This window comes from Crocuta crocuta, unplaced genomic scaffold, assembly GCF_008692635.1.
Source record: "Crocuta crocuta isolate KB4526 unplaced genomic scaffold, BGI_CrCroc_1.0 scaffold113, whole genome shotgun sequence".
Classification (NCBI taxonomy): domain Eukaryota; kingdom Metazoa; phylum Chordata; class Mammalia; order Carnivora; family Hyaenidae; genus Crocuta; species Crocuta crocuta.
Window position 1 is genome coordinate 13,253,028 of NW_027530368.1, and position 22,053 is coordinate 13,275,080.

The 22,053-nt window shown below is 43.1% G+C and overlaps 1 protein-coding gene across 11 annotated transcripts in view; it reads left to right on the forward strand.

Annotated features, from left to right (window-relative positions):
* Window positions 1–21,907, forward strand: part of BCL11A (BCL11 transcription factor A) — a 99,080-nt gene extending 77,173 nt beyond the window's left edge. For 4 of the 11 annotated variants that reach the window (XM_077766472.1, XM_077766480.1, XM_077766476.1 and 1 more), the window contains 2 exons: window positions 6,232–6,333; window positions 11,615–13,878. In XM_077766472.1, the coding sequence (XP_077622598.1) occupies window positions 6,232–6,333; window positions 11,615–13,635 (2,123 nt within the window). In that variant the 3' untranslated portion in view covers window positions 13,636–13,878. Of the gene's footprint in view, window positions 1–6,231; window positions 6,334–11,614; window positions 13,879–21,397 lie in introns of those variants that run through there. The other 7 variants (XM_077766473.1, XM_077766477.1, XM_077766481.1 and 4 more) reach the window with 7 other exon arrangements.
* Window positions 21,908–22,053: the final 146 nt, after the last annotated feature.

Genomic DNA, 22,053 nt, shown 5'->3' on the forward strand with positions numbered 1-22,053 from the left:
GCACGGATGAACTTGCATAAAGAGTTTCTCAAGCGTCTGCATGGCCGTGTCCCTTATTTTAAGAAAATGTGATATTCGAAAATAGGAACTTGTGAAAGCTGAGGGCTTTGCAGACGTCCTCATGAGGTTTATTTAGACGAACAGATCCTCTGTTGTCAACTAAAGGGTCGGTGTACAGTATTTTGATTTACATGTAACTACCTGTTGGGCCCCATTTGCTCTGTACACACCTCGGCCTTTGCTCCTCTGAGCATCTGTACCTGCTTTTGCTTTTGTCTGGAAAGTTCTTCCTCTTGGCTCTCCAGGTGCAGTTCATAAGTTACCTCTTCCTGAAAGCTGCTCTCCTCCCTTTCAAGTGGAAGTAATTTCTCTTCCTTTGAATTTTCATAGCAGCTTATCTGTGCCTCTCTCATGACATACTTTCTGCATTGGAGGAGAGGGATTTCTGTCCAGGTCTTCTCTCCTCTGTTAGTTGAGGGCTCCTATCGGCAAGTCTGTGTGGGTTTTCTTTGTGTTGCCCCCAGATCCCGGCCCATTGCTCTGGGTGTTACAGGCCCTCGGTAAATAGTTGTTGAATGAACGCATGAGAGAATGAATGAATGGCATTAACCTGGGTAACACGTTTTGCACAGTGAGGTACACAGTTAAACAAAGGAAAAAAAAATCTGTCCTAACACAATTTGTCTTTATAGAGTTGCCCTTCCAGTCTCCTTGATTAGTTCCACCATTCTAAGGCAAAAGCTTAAAGTGTAATAAAAATTTATCTAATTCACAATCAAGTGAAAATACTTTGGGCCCAGAGCCAAAGAATATTATTGGAGTGCACTTTTTTCAACACCCTAAATTTAACCAGCTGGAATTCTTTTTTTAAGTACCATCCTATTCAACCTTTTGAAATGAAGGATTTGCCTTTTAGTGGGAAATCTGCATTTCAACACAAAGATGGAACACAATGTCTTTGGTTTAGTTATTCTTCAGAAAAGCAAGCTTGCTTTCTCTCTCTCTCTCTCACTCACTCTCTCACGTTCTCTCTCTTTTGAATTATATGCTTTGCTTATGTTAAAGACACAGATTGCAGAAAATTTTGTTTAGGCCTGACAGATTGGTGGCTTGCATTTTTTGTATTTTTATAGATAAAGGGATATGAAAGGTGTCCTCTCTCCTTCTCCCTTGAGTGAATTTCTAGGATAAGAACTCAAAAGGTGAAATTAGTTTTTAGATAATCAAGGCTATGAGAGGATAGAGTTGGTGAAAAAAGAAAAAGGGTTTTTAAATGGGCGATTGATAAAATTAGAGTCACCACTGAAGGATTAAGGAATATAGAGATCATGAGCAAATTTCAGCAAGGAAATTTTGTTAAGTGTGATATCTCCAGAATTCTCACTTGTTTTTCATCTGTAAAGGACACACTTTATTTTATGGTAAAATAAAACCATAGCTAGTTTAAAAAAAAAAAAAAGCAACGATGGAAAAAAATGCTCGTTTAAATGCTCATTTCTAGAACAAAAGGGAATTTAATTTTGACAATATCAGAAGGTTAATTAAGAAGTCTGTTAGCGATGAGAAAGCTGGCACATTTTCAGTTTAGATTGACATGACTCAAGACATAGGCATAGCTAATGTTTGCTCTGTAATACTTGGATAAGTCACAGAATCTGAGGTAGAGGAGCTGGTATTATCTATTGTAAACGGAGGGTTAAGAGCTAGAAGGATGTTTAGTGGACTTGCTTTCCAGTTAAAGAAACCTCTATCCCAGACTAGCTGCACTTGTTATTTTTGTGATTTGGATCCAATAATAGTGATAAAATTGGAATTGGTTTATTCAGGAAACTGTACACACTTTTAGGATGCATTTTAAGTGTAGTCTGTAAGTTGGCTACTGGCTGGGGAAGAGGAGATTTGAGGATCTTGGAGCTGGAAAAGAGTGTCAGGGTCCTCTATTTTGGCCTATATCACCAATATAGAGATCTTTCCCCATCACGGTGGGTTGTCATTCATTCTTTTCTTGAAGACCCAGAATGAATGAGAGATTAGGGCTTCCCAGGGTAACGCGTTCCACTTGGGGACAGCTGTACTCCTTTTGTGCCCTATCTAATTGGAAAAACAGGGAAGTTTTCTAGAAACATATGAAAGGATATATTTCCTTAAGAAAGGAAATATATATACACATTTCAGGAAACATCAGACACCTATATCTCTATGTACTCCTCTAGGGAGGCCTGGGGATTTAATATCCGATAAAAGTTGGGCACTCAGAACAGTCATTAAATGTGTTCGAAATGATGCTTTGTGCTTAGCTGTTTCGGCACATGTGTAGATCAGCACTATTACTTGTCGATGAGAAGGACTCTAATGTGGCTGCGTTACATACCCAGTGATTAATTTCAGAAACAAGCAGCATGTCAATAATAAAGGAGTCTTTGAGATGTTCTTGAGGAAACCTGAAACTTGACTCAAGGACCTTACATTCCAGGGACATCCCACTGGGCTCATAGAGCTCTGCATCAAAAGTTGGTACCTACTGTATATAGAAATGTAAAGTGACCAATGTGTAACATTAAATCAAAACCATTCCTGATTTAGTGCAGATTTTTAATGAGACCTGAAAAAATAAGATTCCTTCTTTTTCATTCAGCCGTCAGGAAACATTGCAACTTAATAACGCGAAAGGCATTTCTCAGGCCCCAGGTGGAGATGCTGGGTCCAGAGAGACCTTTATGAAACAGAACAGGTTAAAACATCTTTCACCAGAAGAGCACAGGCGTTTGGAAAGACTGATCCAGAAGAGGGCAACACATCACGTTTGTGAGCCCAGACAGGGAAACAGAGTCCAGTTTTTACCCCACCCATGCAGTGTGCCACAGCTGCTTCCTCAAAACATTTCAGCTTTTATGAAAGTGATGAGGACACCATCTGTCTGACAGAAACTGGTTTGGATGTTGTCTAGTGCAAAGAGCATTCTGTACTTGATAGAAAGCCTGGGTTTGTTCCCTGCCCTTCAATGAGGGAGGGTGGAATTCCACATGTAGCAATTCTTAGGGATGTCCCAGGCTTGCTCTGTTTTTGACTGTTCCAGTCCTGAAAGAGGTGAGTCTCAGAAAGAAAGGGACAAAAGTCTCATAGCCAGTCTGGCTCCCTGCCAGAGGAACATGCTTCCAGCTTCCGTTCCTCCCCTTACCCCACGACAACATGGTCTTAAAGTGGACTGTGTGGAGGACTTGTTAAACATAGATTGCTGCATGGCCCCCACCCCCAGGTTGTTATTCAGTAGGTCTGAGGTGGGCCTGAGAATTTGCATTTCCAACAAGCTCCAAGCCTTGCTGATGCCAGGCCTGGGGCTGCACTTTGAGAACACTGCCCTCAGAGAACCACCAAGGAAACAAAAGAGAGCAGAGCTAGATCTCCCACTTCCCAGCCAGCTACCTGAACCCACCACTCCCTGGGGCAATGGAGAGAAAAGGCCCTCAAATGGGGTGGGGGGTGGGGGCGGGCAGGTAGAACTGCTTGTTGAGTGTGATGCTTCAAAGCATTAATTGTGAGACTTTGCCTAAAACATGATGAAATAATTGAAAGCATCATAGCAAGAAGTTAAACCCTAGGGAGGCTGTTAACAACTTAGCATTTCCAGTTCCTGTGGGAATGTCGACAACTTACCAAGGAGAATGTGTGCAGTGGGAGAGGCTGCAGAATCAGCTGGGGTTCCCCGTTGCCTGTGCTTTGACGCTCTTCCTGCAGGAAGAGAAATACAAGTATGAGTCTCTCGGAAGGGCAATGTCAATAGCTTGTTAAGCTGATAGGAATGGGTGTGTCCCTCTTAAGTTGGCCAAATTCTGCAGGGGAAGCGGATGGTAGAGGGTGAAAACAGTGGGAGGCAGGGGAGCCAAGAGGCCCAGGAAGCAGATCAGGTGTCGTTTTCCAGTTTTGAAACCAAGTCAGTTCATTTGGACCCTCTGAAAGGCCCACTCAACACCCCTGGGTTGGACTCCCTTCTGAGAGTTTGCAGTGAGAGGTGGTTTCTCCTAATGGGTCGATGAGTGCCTCCTCGTTGGCACTCCTTGGGCAGGAACCAGGGGGAGGAGATAGATGGATGTCCCAGGAAAGAGCACTGCTGGGGCAGCAGGAGACTTAATTCTGATCTTCACTTTGTGGTTAACTTTCAACCTAGCTTGTGGGCTAGTCACAAGCCCTTAGTTTCCCCATGTGTCAAATGAGGGCATAGACCTGATGATCTTGAAAGTTTTTTACAATTCAAAAGCCAAAAACAGGTCATGGTGCCAGATACCCAGTTACTCTCCTTGATGAGCCCTTTCTTTGCCATGTGGCCTGGCCCTGTGGGGAAATGGGCCCAGCCGCTGCCCCTGGAAATGCAGCTTGTCCAGGGCTGACTGGTGTGTAGACAGTTACCAACCAGACAGAAATGAAAGTAGTCAGGCCTGGGATAGATTAACAGTCCTCTCATTTCTTGCTGGAAGCCTATCAAGGCACCTCAGAGTCTCCTCTTAGACTAAATGACAAGGAATTGAAATCAGACTGTCCCTGTGCAGGAGCCCAAGTACCTTGTTGCATTTCTGCTAGGGTCATGGAGGTACCTCAGTTGTGTGGGTCTCCTAAGAAAAGGCTCTCAGTCTTGGTGACAAACCAACTTCTGAAATGGCTAAGATGAGAACCAAGTAAGGAAATGGATTCTCAGATTTCTTGTTGAAAAACACAATGACTAAATCGGTAGTTAATTTTACCCTATGCTTTCAATACCCTGTTTGTAAAAAACACAGTCAACTGAAGACATACTTGTTTTTTAAGTCCAGTCTTTGCTCTTTTGCTGCTTTGTTTTGTGGCATTAATTCTGTTTGGGGCTGGAGAGGAGGATATGCCTCTGTAGATGGTCTCAGGCTAGGCGAGGCCTCCACAGCCAGCCACCCTTTGCAGACCTAGGAACAACAGAGCTTAACAACAGAGCATTAGAGCTTCCATGAGCAGCATGCCATTGTTACCCACCACGCTCCTCAGGAAAGGAAACCTTGTGCTGACTGCCCTGGCTGTTCTTGGCAATGTGAATCTATATAAGGAGAACAGGATGTATTTTACACTTGGGACCTGCTATCCTAGAGTATAACAACAACACTTTTAAGTGCTCTTAGTATTAAGCTAATGGAAAACATACTCTGTTTACTCACCATCAAAGTCTGTTTTTCTTCTCTCCCTCCTCCCCCAATCATCACAAACTCCAGGCCTCTAGAACACACTGGGTATCTCCTGCTCCATCTCTTCTACACTCTGTCTCAAGGTTGACCTCTACATGGTTGGTTAGCTTAAGGTGGACTTGGAAAAACTAGGAACTTACCACACAAACCATATAATCCCCAGGTTGCACAAACCAAATATTTCTTTTCTCACCCAAGTCTCAGAGCTAGAAATGCTTGATTTATTGCTAGATTTATGTTTATTAGTGTGAGAAGTCATTTCTCCTCACCAGAGTGCAGCCAAGTGCAGTAGAATGGAGAAGGTGGGCCACTTTTTCTGGGTGCTGCTATTATCAGAATGCTGGTTTATCCCTGTCATTTAATAGTGGGATTCCTCACCCTCAAGGTGGGGACTTGGCCAGAGTTATCATAACCCCAGAAGTCTAGTATTTATTCTCCACTGCTTTGTGTTGTTGAGAAGCCATGTCTATATGAGGTATTTTGCTGATGGGATTTTAGAGGGTGGCCCGTCCAAGTCCCGAATGCCTAAGATTTCCCTATCTTTGGAGGTGCAATCCTAAGTACAGCAGTTGCATGTTATTTTTCACTTGGACTTGTCTAGTAAAGTAAATGTATGCATGTGAACCAGCCTTGCAGATAAATCCCTCCATTTTACCAGTCTGCCCCATAATGTTGCCAATTTCCCCCTTGCTATTTACATATCCCTTATAAGACAATAAACAAACAATAACAATCAAGCAAAGGAACCAAACTCCCCCCCACCCCCCCAAAAAACACAAACCCCTTCTCTTTTGTTGAAAAAGACCGAAATCAAAAACAAAACAAAATTGTGGAAATAACTTCATCACTGTTTTTTGGGGTTTGTTTTGTTTTGTTTTGTTTTTTTGATACAGGCCTTGGGCCTGTTAAGTATCTGCAAGGCTGTTGTAATGATGTTAATCTATTTTAATGGAATTGAAATGTGATATCCTGTGGTTTACGATGCACATTGTTTATAGCTTTAGTGCTTGATTTTGGGTTTCTTTCACAGATAAACTTCTGCACTGGAGGGGCCTCTCCTCCCCTCGTTCTGCACACGGAGCTCTAATCCCCACGCCCGGGATGAGTGCAGAATATACCCCGCAGGGTATTTGTAAGTTGAGCATTATTTCTTCTACAAATGTCCATGTGTATAGAGATGAGAGTTTCTGGAAATTACCCTTACTTTTTAAGTACTGAAAGGAGTTACTTCCAAAATAGATTGGCATCCGCATATGTATTATTCCATTACTCACTTGGCACCCTCTCCCCCCTCCACTCTACCCTCTCCTCTCTTTCCCTCCCCTTTTTTCTGTCATTCCCACTGAAGGCACGGAGCTGACAGTAACTCGTCCCTGTGGGTCTCCTCCCCAGGGTCTTACCTGGCTCCATGGCCTGTGATCATAGACCTGTGTGTGTTCAGGGCCCGTTTTATTGCTGGACATTCACTTCCATGGCCTCATTTAGGACTTTGAGTTTATACCGTGACATACCTGTTAAGCAGAGGCCAGAATCCAAAGAAGTCAGTTTAGAGTTACTCTACAGTTATTCTCATGCATGTTATAGATGCATTTACATGTGTATTTAAACATGGTATATTTGTATATGTACACGGTGTATATGTGTTATATATGTGCACACACAGATGATTTCTACTTGTTTTTCTCCTAGTTTTAGAGAAAAATGCATAGCATTGTTGCTTAAATTCAAAGATACCACTATCACCACCATCACTACCATTAACACCAACCACTTATGTGTGCAAGCCAACTTCTATGGTGGGGACCTTTTTATGAAATTTAGATTTATATGTTTATAAAAATGCTTTTGAAAGATGTTGTTCTAGAAGATAATACAGTTTGCTTTTCTGTGTAGTAATAAATGATATGAGTCATGCATGGCTAAAAAGTTGGATGGGGGTGGGGGTCGATTCTTCCCCAAACATGAAAAAGCAGGTTCAAGGAAAAAAAAAAAAAGCGTGACACTTCATTTTTATTTAAGGAATTCATTTTTATCTTGAAAGTAAGTGAAAGGTTACCTGTTGTGGAAAGAAGAGAAAGGGAAGGTGTCATGGAAAGAACATAAGGAAGAGCATGATGATGGGGAGTTCAGCTATAAAGGGGACTGGGTTTTAGATGGGAGAGGTAAAGTAGCCCCAACCATCTTGTGAAGGGTGTCTTCAGGTCAGGGCATGCGCCCTGAGACCAAATTTGAGGCCAGCTGTTTATTTTGTTAACTCCTGGGTAATCCTAGGTAACAAAGAGTTATTGTATGAATTTCACAAGTCCTCAAGTCCTGAGGGCTGGGCGGTGCAGGGGTTAAAAGCACCTCTTCTGCCATCCCCTCCCCAACGCGAAGCTGGGCCTAAGCCTGGGTTAGGTCACTGATTGCAGAGTTTAGGGGGTTGGACTCATGGTTTCGAGTCCCTACATGCTGACTGGGTGGGGAGCGCTCTTCTCCTTTCGCTGGGGGTGCCTGGGGCCCCTCACTGGGCTGTGGGAACAGAGCCACCCTTAGAAGGAAGGGATGAGAAGGGAGTAGGGCAGTAGAGAGGAGGGCGGAGCTGAGTGGCCCAGGGCTGCTGGCCTGGGAATCAGTTCAGGTTTCTCTGTCTTCCGCTGACCCTCCCGAGGGCAGGGGTGGGAAACTAGGAGCCTGCTACAGAATCCATGTCTTCTCCCCCTCTTCCCGCAAAGGGAGGGTACCTAGTTTGCTGGTGCCCATGCTGGCAGGACCAGTTTAGGAGTGACCAGACAAGGTATGTGGAAATGGCTTGTGGAGTTCCAGAAAGCATTCGAGCAGAGCTGACCCCCACGCCACCCAGCTGCCTTAACCAGCTGCCCTTGGCTTGCAGAGCACTTAGCACTTCCCTGTGGCTTCCCTGCTAGTGGACCGCAGTCATGGGCCTTAAAGTGGCCCCTCCTGCCACCCACTATCCAGGACCTCCCTCCCCTTGGCCCGAGGCCTGGATTCTGGATTCCACCCTTCTTCTGGAAGCCCTTCTGGGTGTACAACCTGGTCAGTCATCATGCTGGGTAACTAATCAAGCCTGTGAGTAATGAAAACTCACATTCACCTTGGACCTGGTAGTTTACATATGGCTTTTATACCTGTCTGTCCTTTCAGCCTCACAGTTCTGTAAGGTACTGTTTTTGTGCTCATTTTAACAGATAGGAAACCTAAGGCTCAAAGAAATGAAGTGTCTCAAAGCCATAAGCTGGTAAATAGTAGAGGCAGACTCCCTTGTTTTTCTCAATCCTGAGGCTTAGATCGCATGACTCTTTAGCATTGGTGACAAACTAAAAATGGGCTTATTCCTCCCCATCCAATAAAATGAAATAAAATAAAAGCTGGTAGGTGAGCTAATGGCTGATTTTAACCGTTTGAGGCCTGGAGTTCCTGTGCTTGGGGCCAGGACTCAGTTTATTGCTCTAAATCAAAACAATCTCCGTGAATGCCCAATGAGGCTCTCAAATTGAGAAGTTGATTTTTGTCAGAGTAAATGAGGAATATTATTATATTTTACACGTCAATAAATCAATGTAGCCCTAATTTTGCCACGCAGGAAATCAATTCAGTTCTTTCTAAACCATCAAAGATGTTATGAACAAAGTAATTTCACAAATTATGGCAAGTAACACATTTATTGATGACTGCAGTTTAGGAATTGAGAATCTGTGTGCACTGTAATATAATATGGTGCACTGGCGTGAGCTGAGTGAAATACAGATTATATGGTGAAACTGTAATGCATCATTTGCTATTAGTGGACTGGTAATAATTACCAGTTTCAAAGCAGCTCTTTTGATGTAATCTTTAGTCTCAATCGTAACAGCCCTTCTCATTGACATTATGATTACACTAGCTGCCCTCATGATCTAGAATATCTAGTTGATAGGAATACTAAAATGCGATAGTGAAAACTGTATGTTGTATGCTCATTATAAGATAAAATGCTATCTTCTCTGACCTGATGTATGAGAGGAGAGGGTAACAGCACAGTGTGAGCATAGTGTAGCACGATCACATTGCTGGCTCTGAAAACAAAATTTTAGGAGGTTCAGAGCAGCAAAATAAGATGGACTTTGCCTGTTTAAGCCTTTTTAAGGATACAGGTGAGACCCTTGATGCAGTGCTGTGCACATTTTGGCTCTTAACCATAGCCATGCTCAACGTGCGTGCAAAAGCCAGCTCGCTAATTATGGGTCCAGTCCTGGGATTCAATAGAATATCATAAGCGAAAATATGATTTTAAGGCATTTGGAGTGATGAAAGTGTTAAGGACTTGTTTCAGCTGACAAATCTCCTCTTTACTTATCCAATCCGGATTGTCAGGCTAAATGTATGATAATAACGCAGAGTCCTAGAGAGGCAAAGGAGAAAGCCACGGAGGGTCATGGTAGTTGGAACCAGATAAGTTTTTTTCTCCTGCCTATTTAGAACCCAAGTCATTGTTCAACAACAACAAAAAATTTATGAAAATACTCACAATGATACTTTTTATTTCCCTTTGAAGAGAGGAGGCAAACAAAAATAGGCAGATAATGTGATACTAATGTCAGCGTTTTCTTTCAAAATCTTTCTGCCTTTTTTCCCCCTCCCTTCACATTAGGCAAATGTTGGAAACCTAATTTTGGTATCTTATTATCTAATCTTGTTAAAGAGATTTACCCAGGAGTGGGATATATTGAGTGAGATTATAAATGCATTGTAAAGTAAATTACAAGGTCAGGGCAGGGAGTCCATTATTCAGACAAGCGCTCTGAGCAAGGCTGGCTTGTTTGGGAATGCAAGTGTTTGGAGCTCCTGAGAAGACGCTGCCAGCTTTTCTTTCTGACTTGCTAAATGGAGGAATCGTAATTGATTAATTCCTCATTCCCACTCTAGCTCCGTGGTAGATTTTTTGCTTTTAAAAAAGTTACTGACAAATACTAGCTGGGGCCTTAAGCGACTCCTCTAGTCCCCCTTTTTAAAAGACGGGCTAAAGTTTATTTCTCATTTGTGTTTCATGCACTGGCTTTTTGAGATCCCTGGGAAGTTCATCTATTTTTCTCAACCTTGCCCTTTGGCCACCAACATTTGGGCCCCATTTTAATGCCGTAGTTGACTGGTAAACTGTTAGTTACTCCCTTGGTGTATATATATTTTTAAATTTAGCTATCTCCAAAAATGAATGATTGTGAAGTCAAGCTGTCCCCCTCTTTGCCAAAGTGGCATTTACCACTCTCGGGTTCTTTTCAGTGAGAGAGAAATAATGTGACTTAAGCAGGGCCCCTCTCCAGACGGCTTGGCTACTGGCCAAAGAGTTGACTAGCTGAACTGTATCTTTCTGTTTCTTTCTCAACTGGAGCTGAGGCTCAGCGGAGGGCGCAGGATGTTGTATAATTTGGTTCACGTTGTTAGCCTCTCAAAATAATGAGGAGGAGGATAGTGTAGCATTTCTCAGCCTGCTGCCCGTCATGGTGCTGGCTGCTTTAACTGTTCTTAAACTAGGATGCTGTGTCTGCTTAAGTTGGCACCAGCCACTCCTCCTAACTTCTCCAGACTTGCATTTGTTTGACTGGGGGAACAACTCTTAAAGATTTGATACGGCCTGTTGGTTAAATCCGAATTAAATTTCCCTTTTGAGATTTTTTGCAACATCCCTTGAGATAAAAATGGGAGTTCCCGTAGGGTGTTGTGGAACCAGAATGGGGACTCACCAGTCCTCACACAGGCTGGGATGTGAGAATGTTGCTAGTCTCTCTTCTTTGGACTCATTTTAGGAGTATCTTCTCATTTTTAACAATATCAACAATTAGTGTGTTTCAGGCTAAGATTAAAAGCATCTCTAAGGCCATAGAGAATTGTAATGAGTTGACCTTCTCTTTTTTGATATCCCTATGAAATGATTGCCTATTTAGAAAGTTCACCTGCCACCCTGGGGAGAATAGAACGATGGGATTTAGGAAGCAGAAAATTTCCCTTAGGTCACCTTGTCCAAGGCCCTCACTTAACAAATGAGGAAACGGAGGCACAGAGATGAAATTGCTTGCCTCAAACCACAGCTGGTGACAGATGGGAGAGTTCAGAAGAGGTTTGCTGAGGTTTCCTAGAATGTAGGGATCCTCATTCTCAAGCTTGAATTGGTCCAGATTTTTCTGCTTTGGAGATTGGACTTAAAATTCTTAGAAGTGAATGAAATGGCAGAGAGACCAATTCGACAAATATTTATTGGGCACCAACCACCACAGGCACCAATTCTAGGCACAGGGAATGTGATAGATCAGTGAGGGCTTAGGCCTGTGGGGTGGAGGGCTGGGGGCAGGGAAGGCTGGAGGTGAAGCATAAATAAGCAATTGCTAATGTCCTCCTCTGTGATTAAACATTGATGTTGGTGTTGTATTATTTTGCAGGTAAAGATGAGCCCAGCAGCTACACATGTACAACTTGCAAACAGCCATTCACCAGTGCATGGTTTCTCTTGCAACACGCACAGAACACTCATGGATTAAGAATCTACTTAGAAAGCGAACACGGAAGTCCCCTGACCCCGCGGGTTGGTATCCCTTCAGGACTAGGTGCAGAATGTCCTTCCCAGCCACCTCTCCATGGGATTCATATTGCAGACAATAACCCCTTTAACCTGCTAAGAATACCAGGATCAGTATCGAGAGAGGCTTCCGGCCTGGCAGAAGGGCGCTTTCCACCCACTCCCCCCCTGTTTAGTCCACCACCAAGACATCACTTGGACCCCCACCGCATAGAGCGCCTGGGGGCGGAAGAGATGGCCCTGGCCACCCATCACCCGAGTGCCTTTGACAGGGTGCTGCGGTTGAATCCAATGGCTATGGAGCCTCCCGCCATGGATTTCTCTAGGAGACTTAGAGAGCTGGCAGGGAACACGTCTAGCCCACCGCTGTCCCCAGGCCGGCCCAGCCCTATGCAAAGGTTACTGCAACCATTCCAGCCAGGTAGCAAGCCGCCCTTCCTGGCGACGCCCCCCCTCCCTCCTCTGCAATCCGCCCCTCCTCCCTCCCAGCCCCCGGTCAAGTCCAAGTCATGCGAGTTCTGCGGCAAGACGTTCAAATTTCAGAGCAACCTCGTGGTGCACCGGCGCAGCCACACGGGCGAGAAGCCCTACAAGTGCAACCTGTGCGACCACGCGTGCACGCAGGCCAGCAAGCTGAAGCGCCACATGAAGACGCACATGCACAAGTCATCGCCCATGACGGTCAAGTCCGACGACGGCCTCTCCACCGCCAGCTCCCCGGAACCCGGCACCAGCGACCTGGTGGGCAGCGCCAGCAGCGCGCTCAAGTCTGTGGTGGCCAAGTTCAAGAGCGAGAACGACCCCAACCTGATCCCGGAGAATGGGGACGAGGAGGAAGAGGAGGACGACGAGGAAGAGGAAGAAGAGGAGGAAGAGGAGGAGGAGGAGCTGACGGAGAGCGAGAGGGTGGACTACGGCTTCGGGCTGAGCCTGGAGGCGGCGCGCCACCACGAGAACAGCTCGCGGGGCGCGGTGGTGGGCGTGGGCGACGAGGGCCGCGCCCTGCCTGATGTCATGCAGGGCATGGTGCTCAGCTCCATGCAGCACTTCAGCGAGGCCTTCCACCAGGTCCTGGGCGAGAAACACAAGCGCGGCCACCTGGCCGAGGCCGAGGGCCACAGGGACACTTGCGACGAAGACTCGGTGGCCGGCGAGTCGGACCGCATAGACGATGGCACTGTTAACGGCCGCGGCTGCTCCCCGGGCGAGTCGGCCTCGGGGGGCCTGTCCAAAAAGCTGCTGCTGGGCAGCCCCAGCTCGCTGAGCCCCTTCTCCAAGCGCATCAAGCTCGAGAAGGAGTTCGACTTGCCCCCGGCCGCGATGCCCAACACGGAGAACGTGTACTCGCAGTGGCTCGCTGGCTACGCGGCCTCCAGGCAGCTCAAAGATCCCTTCCTTAGCTTCGGAGACTCCAGACAATCGCCTTTCGCCTCCTCGTCGGAGCACTCCTCGGAGAACGGGAGCTTGCGCTTCTCCACGCCGCCCGGGGAGCTGGACGGAGGGATCTCGGGGCGCAGCGGCACGGGAAGTGGAGGGAGCACGCCCCATATTAGTGGTCCGGGCCCGGGCAGGCCCAGCTCAAAAGAGGGCAGACGCAGCGACACTTGTGAGTACTGTGGGAAAGTCTTCAAGAACTGTAGCAATCTCACTGTCCACAGGAGAAGCCACACGGGCGAAAGGCCTTATAAATGCGAGCTGTGCAACTATGCCTGTGCCCAGAGTAGCAAGCTCACCAGGCACATGAAAACGCATGGCCAGGTGGGGAAGGACGTTTACAAATGTGAAATTTGTAAGATGCCTTTTAGCGTGTACAGTACCCTGGAGAAACACATGAAAAAATGGCACAGTGATCGAGTGTTGAATAATGATATAAAAACTGAATAGAGGTATATTAATACCCCTCCCTCACTCCCACCTGACACTTCCTTTTTTCACCACCCCCCCTTCCCCAACGCCCTCCAGCCCCACTCCCTGTAGGGTTTTTTTCTAGTCCCATGTGATTAAACAAACAAACAAACAGAAGTAACGGAAGCTAAGAATATGAGAGTGCTTGTCACCAGCACACCTGTTTTTTTTTTTCTTTTTCTTTTTTTCTTTTTCTTTTTTTCCTTTATGTTCTCACCGTTTGAATGCATGATCTGTATGGGGCAATACTATTGCATTTTACGCAAACTTTGAGCCTTTCTCTTGTGCAATAATTTACATGTTGTGTATGTTTTTTTTTTTTTTAAACTTAGACAGCATGTATGGTATGTTATGGCTATTTTAAAATTGTCCCCGATTCGTTGCTGAGCAAACATGTTGCTGTTTCCAGTTCCGTTCTGAGAGAAAAAGAGAGAGAGAGAGAAAAAGACCATGCTGCATACATTCTGTAATACATATCATGTACAGTTTTATTTTATAACGTGAGGAGGAAAAACAGTCTTTGGGTTAACCCTCTAAAGACAGCACGGAAAGAAAATCTCTATGAGCTAAATGTCTGTCTCTAAAGGGTTAAATGTATCAATTGGAGAGGAAAAAAAGGCCTTGAATTTGACAAATTTTAACAGAAAAACAAAACAAGTTTATTCTATCATTTGGTTTTAAAATATGAGTGCCTTGGATCTATTAAAACCACGTGGATGGTTCTTTCTACTTGTTATAAACTTGTAGCTTAATTCAGCATTGGGTGAGGTAAGAAATCTTAGGACCTAGCATATAATTCTATATTGTATTTCTCACAACAATGGCTACCTAAAAATATGACCCACTATGTCCTAGTTAATCATCATTTTCCCTTTAGTTTAACCTTATAAGCAAAACTGATTATACCAGTATAAACGCTCCTTTGCTCCTGGTGAGAGCTTAAAAGAAATGGGCTCTTTTGCCCAAAGTTTTATTTTTTTTAAACGATGATTAAATTGAATGTGCAACGTGCAAAAGCCCCGGAATACAATTAAATACGTTAGTAAGGAATTCATTTTATGAAGATAACTTGTTTTAAATAATGTTTGTTCAAGAAATTCTGGCACCGAAAGAAATAGATCCAGATCTACTTGGTTGTCAAAGGGACAATCAAATTGATAAACTTCAAGACCTCGTAGACCATATTAAAAAGAAGAGACTGACAACAAGGTTTGACAGAGGGTAACAGAGGAAGAAAACATGTGATCTTTTAGCACAACGTGGTACTATTTGCCATTTTAAACTAGAACAGGTGTATAAGCTAATATTGATACAATGATGATTAACTATGAATTCTTAAGACTTGTGTTTAAATGTGACATTCTTAAAAAAGAAGAGAAAGAATTTTAAGAGTAGCAGTATATATGTCTGTGCTCCCTAAAAGTTGTACTTCATTTCTTTTCCATACACTGTGTGCTATTTGTGTTAACATGGAAGAGGATTCATTGTTTTTATTTTATTTTTTTAATTTTTTCTTTTTTATTAAGCTAGCATCTGCCCCAGTTGGTGTTCAAATAGCACTTGACTCTGCCTGTAATATCTGTATCTTTTCTCTAATCAGAGATACAGAGGTTGAGTATAAAATAAACCTGCTCAGATAGGACAATTAAGTGCACTGTACAATTTTCCCAGTTTACAGGTCTATACTTAAGGGAAAAGTTGCAAGAATGCTGAAAAAAAAAAAAATTGAACACAATCTCATTGATGAGCATTTAAAAAAAAAAACTAAAAAAAAAAAACTTTGCCAGCCATTTACTTGACTAATGAGCTTACTTACTCGGACTCAACATTGCAAGCGCTGTGAATGGAAAACAGAATACACTTAACATAGAAATGAATGATTGCTTTCGCTTCTACAGTGCAAGGATTTTTTTGTACAAAACTTTTTTAAATATAAATGTTAAGAAAAAAATTTTTTTAAAAAAACACTTCATTATGTTTAGGGGGGAACTGCATTTTAGGGTTCCATTGTCTTGGTGGTGTTACAAGACTTGTTATCCATTTAAAAATGGTAGTGGAAATTCTATGCCTTGGATACACACCGCTCTTCAGGTTGTAAAAAAAAAAAAAAAAACATACATTGGGGAAAGGTTTAAGATTATATAGTACTTAAATATAGGAAAATGCACACTCATGTTGATTCCTATGCTAAAACACATTTATGGTCTTTTTTCTGTATTTCTAGAATGGTATTTGAATTAAATGTTCATCTAGTGTTAGGCACTATAGTATTTATATTGAAGCTTGTATTTTTAACTGTTGCTTGTTCTCTTAAAAGGTATCAATGTACCTTTTTTGGTAGTGGAAAAAAAAAAGACAGGCTGCCACAGTATATTTTTTTAATTTGGCAGGATAATATAGTGCAAATTATTTGTATGCTTCAAAAAAAAAGAGACAAACAAAAAAGTGTGACATTGTACAGATGAGAAGCCATATAATGGCGGTTTGGGGGAGCCTGCTAGAATGTCACACGGATGGCTGTCATAGGGGTTGTACATATCCTTTTTTGTTCCTTTTTCCTGCTGCCATACTGTATGCAGTACTGCAAGCTAATAACGTTGGTTTGTTATGTAGTGTGCTTTTTGTCCCTTTCCTTCTATTCACCCTACATTCCAGCATCTTACCTTCATATGCAGTAAAAGAAAGAAAGAAAAAAAAGGAAAAAAAAAAACAAAAACAATGTTTTGCAGTTTTTTTCATTGCCAAAAACTAAATGGTGCTTTATATTTAGATTGGAAAGAATTTCATATGCAAAGCATATTAAAGAGAAAGCCCGCTTTAGTCAATACTTTTTTGTAAATGGCAATGCAGAATATTTTGTTATTGGCCTTTTCTATTCCTGTAATGAAAGCTGTTTGTCGTAACTTGAAATTTTATCTTTTACTATGGGAGTCACTATTTATTATTGCTTATGTGCCCTGTTCAAAACAGAGGCACTTAATTTGATCTTTTATTTTTCTTTGTTTTTATTTTTTTTTTTTTATTTGGATGACCAAAGGTCATTACAACCTGGCTTTTTATTGTATTTGTTTCTGGTCTTTGTTAAGTTCTATTGGAAAAACCACTGTCTGTGTTTTTTTGGCAGTTGTCTGCATTAACCTGTTCATACACCCATTTTGTCCCTTTATTGAAAAAAATAAAAAAAATTAAAGTACACAATGTAAGCTTCTTGTGTCCTCATTTGACACACTCTGTAAATTACTTTCAAGAAAATAACAGGTTTTAAGAGAAGGCCAGTCAGTCTTTTTCAGGATTATTTCTATGGGCATTTTGATGCGTGTATTATACCCTAAAGGAACATAAAGTGCTTACTATATTAAAATAGACATATCTCAAAACATGGAAATAGTTTTTAGATTTTATAGTTCTAGAATAATTTTCAAGAAATGGAAAGTGTTTTCAGTCTGATGTTAAAAACTTTCCCTTCATCTCTTAATAATCCATTCAGATATAAATGAAAAATTGACTGGTAATAGCATCTTAAACTTTTATTTCCTTTGGATTTTTTGCTCTTCTTGTTGTCTGAAAGTTCTTTTCTATTCTCCCTTCCCTGCCCTATCTTAGAACATAATGTAAAAAAGGATTTTTTAAAAAAAAAATCAGCTCTTTCGTTTCCATATGAGTCTTTCTTCATACCCAAAATAACCTCATTCCCCTCCCCCCCCCATAAATATCCAGAAACAAAGGCATCAGGTTAATGAGAGAGAGAAGTAACCAGTAGTTCAGCCAGATTCGGCAAATCTGTGGAATCAGCCACTGATTTCCTGAGATATGTGGTGGCTTGCCTTGTGATCCTGAGATCCCAGGGACCAGAGATTGGAACAGATCTTTTAGGAGTTTTTATAGTGTCTTCCTGACTGATAGCAAACAAGAGGGGGGAATATCCTTCAGTGATCTTGCCCAATCAACAGATTCATGAAATGAAACATAGCTTTTGAAGAGCAAGTTAGGTCCATTATAAAAACCCCTCCTTAGAAATCTGTGTTGTCAGTTTTACAAATACTGCATGCTGCAGCATCTATTTGCTTTATTAAAACACATACTTCTGTGATACTGTCTCCCTGTTCCCAGTGTAGATGAATGGATACAACGTTGTTCTTCTTTTTGTAAAAACCGAAACAAAAGCTGTTCTGTTGTCTTCTTGTGGTAGCATTTTCGTTGCTCAGTTCTTACGCCCTGGTGCCTGTGAGGTGGCCTTTTCATGTAATGCCTTTTATCTGAGGCAGGAATAGTTTTATCTTTCTAAAATACACGGAAAGTAGGTGTAGTTTTTTAAAGCCAGTTTGGGTGGGAAGCAGAGAGTGGAGGCAGAGAGGAATTCTGGAAGAGAGGATTTGGGGCTGGGTACAGGGCCTGGGATCAGATGGACATAGCTTGCAGAACTTGATAATTGGCAGTGACCTGAGAGGGGATATTTGTGTTTTCAATTAGGTTAGTTCACAACTGAATCCTGGATGCCGTTCAAGATAGAAATATTCTCCAGTGCCATGCCGGTTTGCGACTTGGTGACTTCCGCCCCACCGTATTAGATGGCCCTAAAACCGCTGTGTGTCCCTATTACTCTTTTATTAGGAGCTATGAGTGCAGCTGTGCAAGTTTTATATACAGTGTTCGTTTTAATTTTTCAGTATATGATGCTCTTAGCATAATTAGGTTTTGCATCCTGACAGACAGAATTAATGGTAGATACTGTATACTTACTTGTATGTTCAAATTTCTTAAATCAAACGGGGGCGGGGAGGGGTGCAAACGTGATAAATCACAGATTATGTTTGATTTACATGGTCCCAAAGTTAAATAAATTTATTGGGAGACACGTTCTCAGGATACTCAGTCTCCTGGCTTATTGAAGCCCTCTTATAAAATATGATTTCTGAAGCTGAGTGAACATGAAAATCTAGGCAGCAAGAATATAACTTATACCTGACATCTGTATCTGGAACCCCCAAATTAAAAATCTTAATGCAAAATAACAAAAAACATTCGCGACAGAGGATAAATTTATGATATTTTTTAAAAATGAGGAAATACTAAGGATATTAACAGTTTTCGGAACTCTCAAGTTTATGCGACACCCCAGATGTGTTGATGCAGTGTTCTTTACGTACCTGAACTCTTAATGCGTCAATGGTCCCTTTTCTCTTCATTTTGAGAACAGCTTCATAATAAACAGGAGTACAGCAAATACTATTTCTCAAAAATTTTAACTTTGAAACCCTCCGAGTGCATGGCCTACCCCCATCCTGAGACCATTTCCTATCTTCTCTTTGTTTAGAATCCTACAAAAGGACTGAAGCCAAATCATTGTAAAGGTGGCTAAGAAGTGGGGTGAAACACTTGTTTCTTCCTTTATACCAGCCATGGCAGGAAGTGTGGAGTAGTTGAGTTTTTCCCAGGGCATTTCTGTGCTAGAACTGTTTATTTAAATACCATGTTTGTGTATGTAATGAGTCCATACTGTACACGTTCATAATGCTGGAAGTGAGGATTTGAAAGGCAGTGGCAGTGGGGGTTAGATATCATTTCATTTGGAGAAATCAGGAAAGGAGGTGGTTTATTCACAGACACTAAAAGTTTGTTAAAAGGTGCTCGGATATTTCAGGCTTTCCTGAAAAGGAGTTGAGGAGCCTCAGGACCCATCCTGTACTACTTCGAACACTCCTCTCAGAGCGCGAGGGGGGAAATACGGTGTTTTGTTTCTTTCTTTCTTTTTTTTTTTTAAACCTTTTCCCCCCGCTCCGCGTGCACACATAACCGTGAATTCTTAGGACTGTGTTGTAGTCATGTTCTCTTCATTAAGATTCTGTTACTCCATCGTCCCTGGGCCTGGTGTGTTCAAGAATGTACCCATCCCATTCTCTTCTTTTTCAGACAACTTCCCATTAAAAAAAAAAAAAAAAGAAAAGAAAGAAATGTGGGAATTTTGCCAGTGTGAGGATGGGATTGGCAGTGTTCTTTAAACCTGCTTGGAAAAATGTTTTTTAAAAGACTGTTAACTTTTAACAGGCACGAGACACTTAGCAAATTTTCCTAAGTGTCTCCTCAGGCCTTGCCGCTTTCCCAATTAAGACTAAATGAACCCATGTTCAGAGCAACGGACATCAGAACACACAGCCAGAATTGGGATTATGGACATTTATTCCAGGGCTGCTCTAGCTCCGAATTGTAGACATGGGTTGTTGGGTGTGCACTTTTCCTTGCTGTCATCTTGTTATCCCATTAGCCCTCTGTTTCACTGAGTAAAGCACATGGCCAGTGAATCAGCCTTTAGGGGGATGGGTCTGTTTCTCTCTCTCTCTCTAGTTCCCAGTGTCATATGTGGTCATGGGAAGCGATTAATTCCTCCCTTCCAAATGGGAAAGGAGACCAGTACAGTTCACCTGGGTCGTTTGTACTCAAGAACCTAAACTTGCCCGAACACAACTCCAACGGTTGATCCAAATACTGTTTTTCCTTTCTGTAAAGTGGCAAAGACTACTTAAAGGGAGCATATATATCAGGTCCTTGTGATTCAGCAGAAAAGGCAAAGTAAGCGATTTCCCCAAAGTCTCTCCTGTAATGCAGGAACCCCCCCAAACCCACAGGGGGCTGTGCTTTTCAATAACGGTGAGCGTGGTACATGCCCGGGCTGTATTTTGTCTGTCAGGGCTTACAATACTCGTAGCAGGTCTGACAAAGGGGTTCAATGGGGGTATCAGCCAGAGGGGCCTCAACGACAGTGGCAGGGCTGGACTGGGAACGGGGTTCCCCAGAGCCCACCTGGACACAGGAGGCCCCCCAGCCCCGAGTCTCCACTGCGCGCAGGGGGCGTTCGGGAGAGCAGCTGAGCTCCAGACCCTGGGCCTCCTGCAGCGCCAAGTCTGGGGAGAGGAGGCCCCAGGCCCCTGCTTCGGGTCGCCATGGCAACGAGCCCTGGAATGCCACAGTGGTAGCCCTCTTCCTCGGCACATCCGGACTCCCAGTTCTGCTGCTTCAAGTCAATGTAACACAGCAAAGGGAGGAACCCCGGAGGAGAATAACCACTCCCTTCTTCCCTTCACCATTGCCTTTCCCCCTTACCAAAAAGAAAGAAAAAAAAAAAAAAAGAAAGAAAGAAAGAAAGAAAAGACAACTGCATGTTTGAAAGAAACTACAGGCAGTTTTTGGTGCAATTTGGGAGCAACTATTTTGGGCTCTGGTTTCCTCTTCAGAGATGTGTTCGCCTCTTGTAAATCGTTGGCTGCTTTGACGTTGAACTTGATGACATTTCATGTTTTTGTTGTGCTGCTTTTACATCAATTTTGAGTTTTTGTTTCTTTATAATTTTATTATTATTTTAAGGAAATGTCCCCCTTCCCTCCTCCCTCCCCTGTTCTCCTCAACCAAAGGACTGTTTCCTACTCAGTTTTCTCAGTCATAAGGGAAAGTGTTTCCTTCCAGGTGTGTCCCAAGTTTATTAGGGCTACCATACGATCGATCGGGTAGCGGATCTGGGTCCTTTGCGGGGAGGGCAGGGAGGGAGGCATGGGAAAGGCACTGAAGGGGCAGAGATTTGGGGGGGGGAGGGGACTGGGTTTGAAATCATGTTTAAGGTGCCAGTGGCTCAACCTGTGGTTGATTTAAGTTATAATTTTAAAGAGCTAGTTAGAGAACAGAAAATCACTGGGCCAAGTCACACCTGTACTTTTTTTTTTCCCCTCCTCTGTCTCCAACCTCTTTCTAGGTTCTTCACACACCCCCATTCGGCGTAGTGCCCAGAGAACTCAAGATGTGTGGCAGTTTTCGGATGGAAGCTCGAGAGCCCTTAAGTTCTGAGAAAATTTGAAGCCCCCAGGGGCGGGGTGGACGCGTGCCGCCCAGCCGACATCTGCGTGGTCTGTCATCCTGCTAGTTTGTGATGTTTTCTGACAGTAGCCTCCAAGAAGCCGTTGTGCGAAGACAGAGTCCTGCAGAGTCCTTCCCGCCCGGGCCTGCAGTGCCATTTTATTTATATTTTTTAATAAAAAGTAAAAACAAAAAAACAGACCCACATTGGAACAGTGAATCAGTCCCATATAGAGGGCCCACGGACCATCGGTGTCCTGAGTGACGTCCTGGGCCTTTTGAAACCAGCCAACCTAATTACCTGTATTGTGGAATCGAGCATGAGTCCCCCAACCCCTTGTTTCTATACATTCTATGTTGTCTTTTAAAAAGTGTGCTTAACATTGACACAATAAATGTTGGAGCTTTAGGTGGTGTTTGCTTGTTCTTTAATTATTAATGCTTATAAGACAATGCAGCTGCTTATGACTTTGTATTTCTGTACCCGTTTCCTGCAGACATCCATGGGGGGGGGCGGCGGTAGGAGGAACAGATTTGAGGAATGGGTAGGAGGTG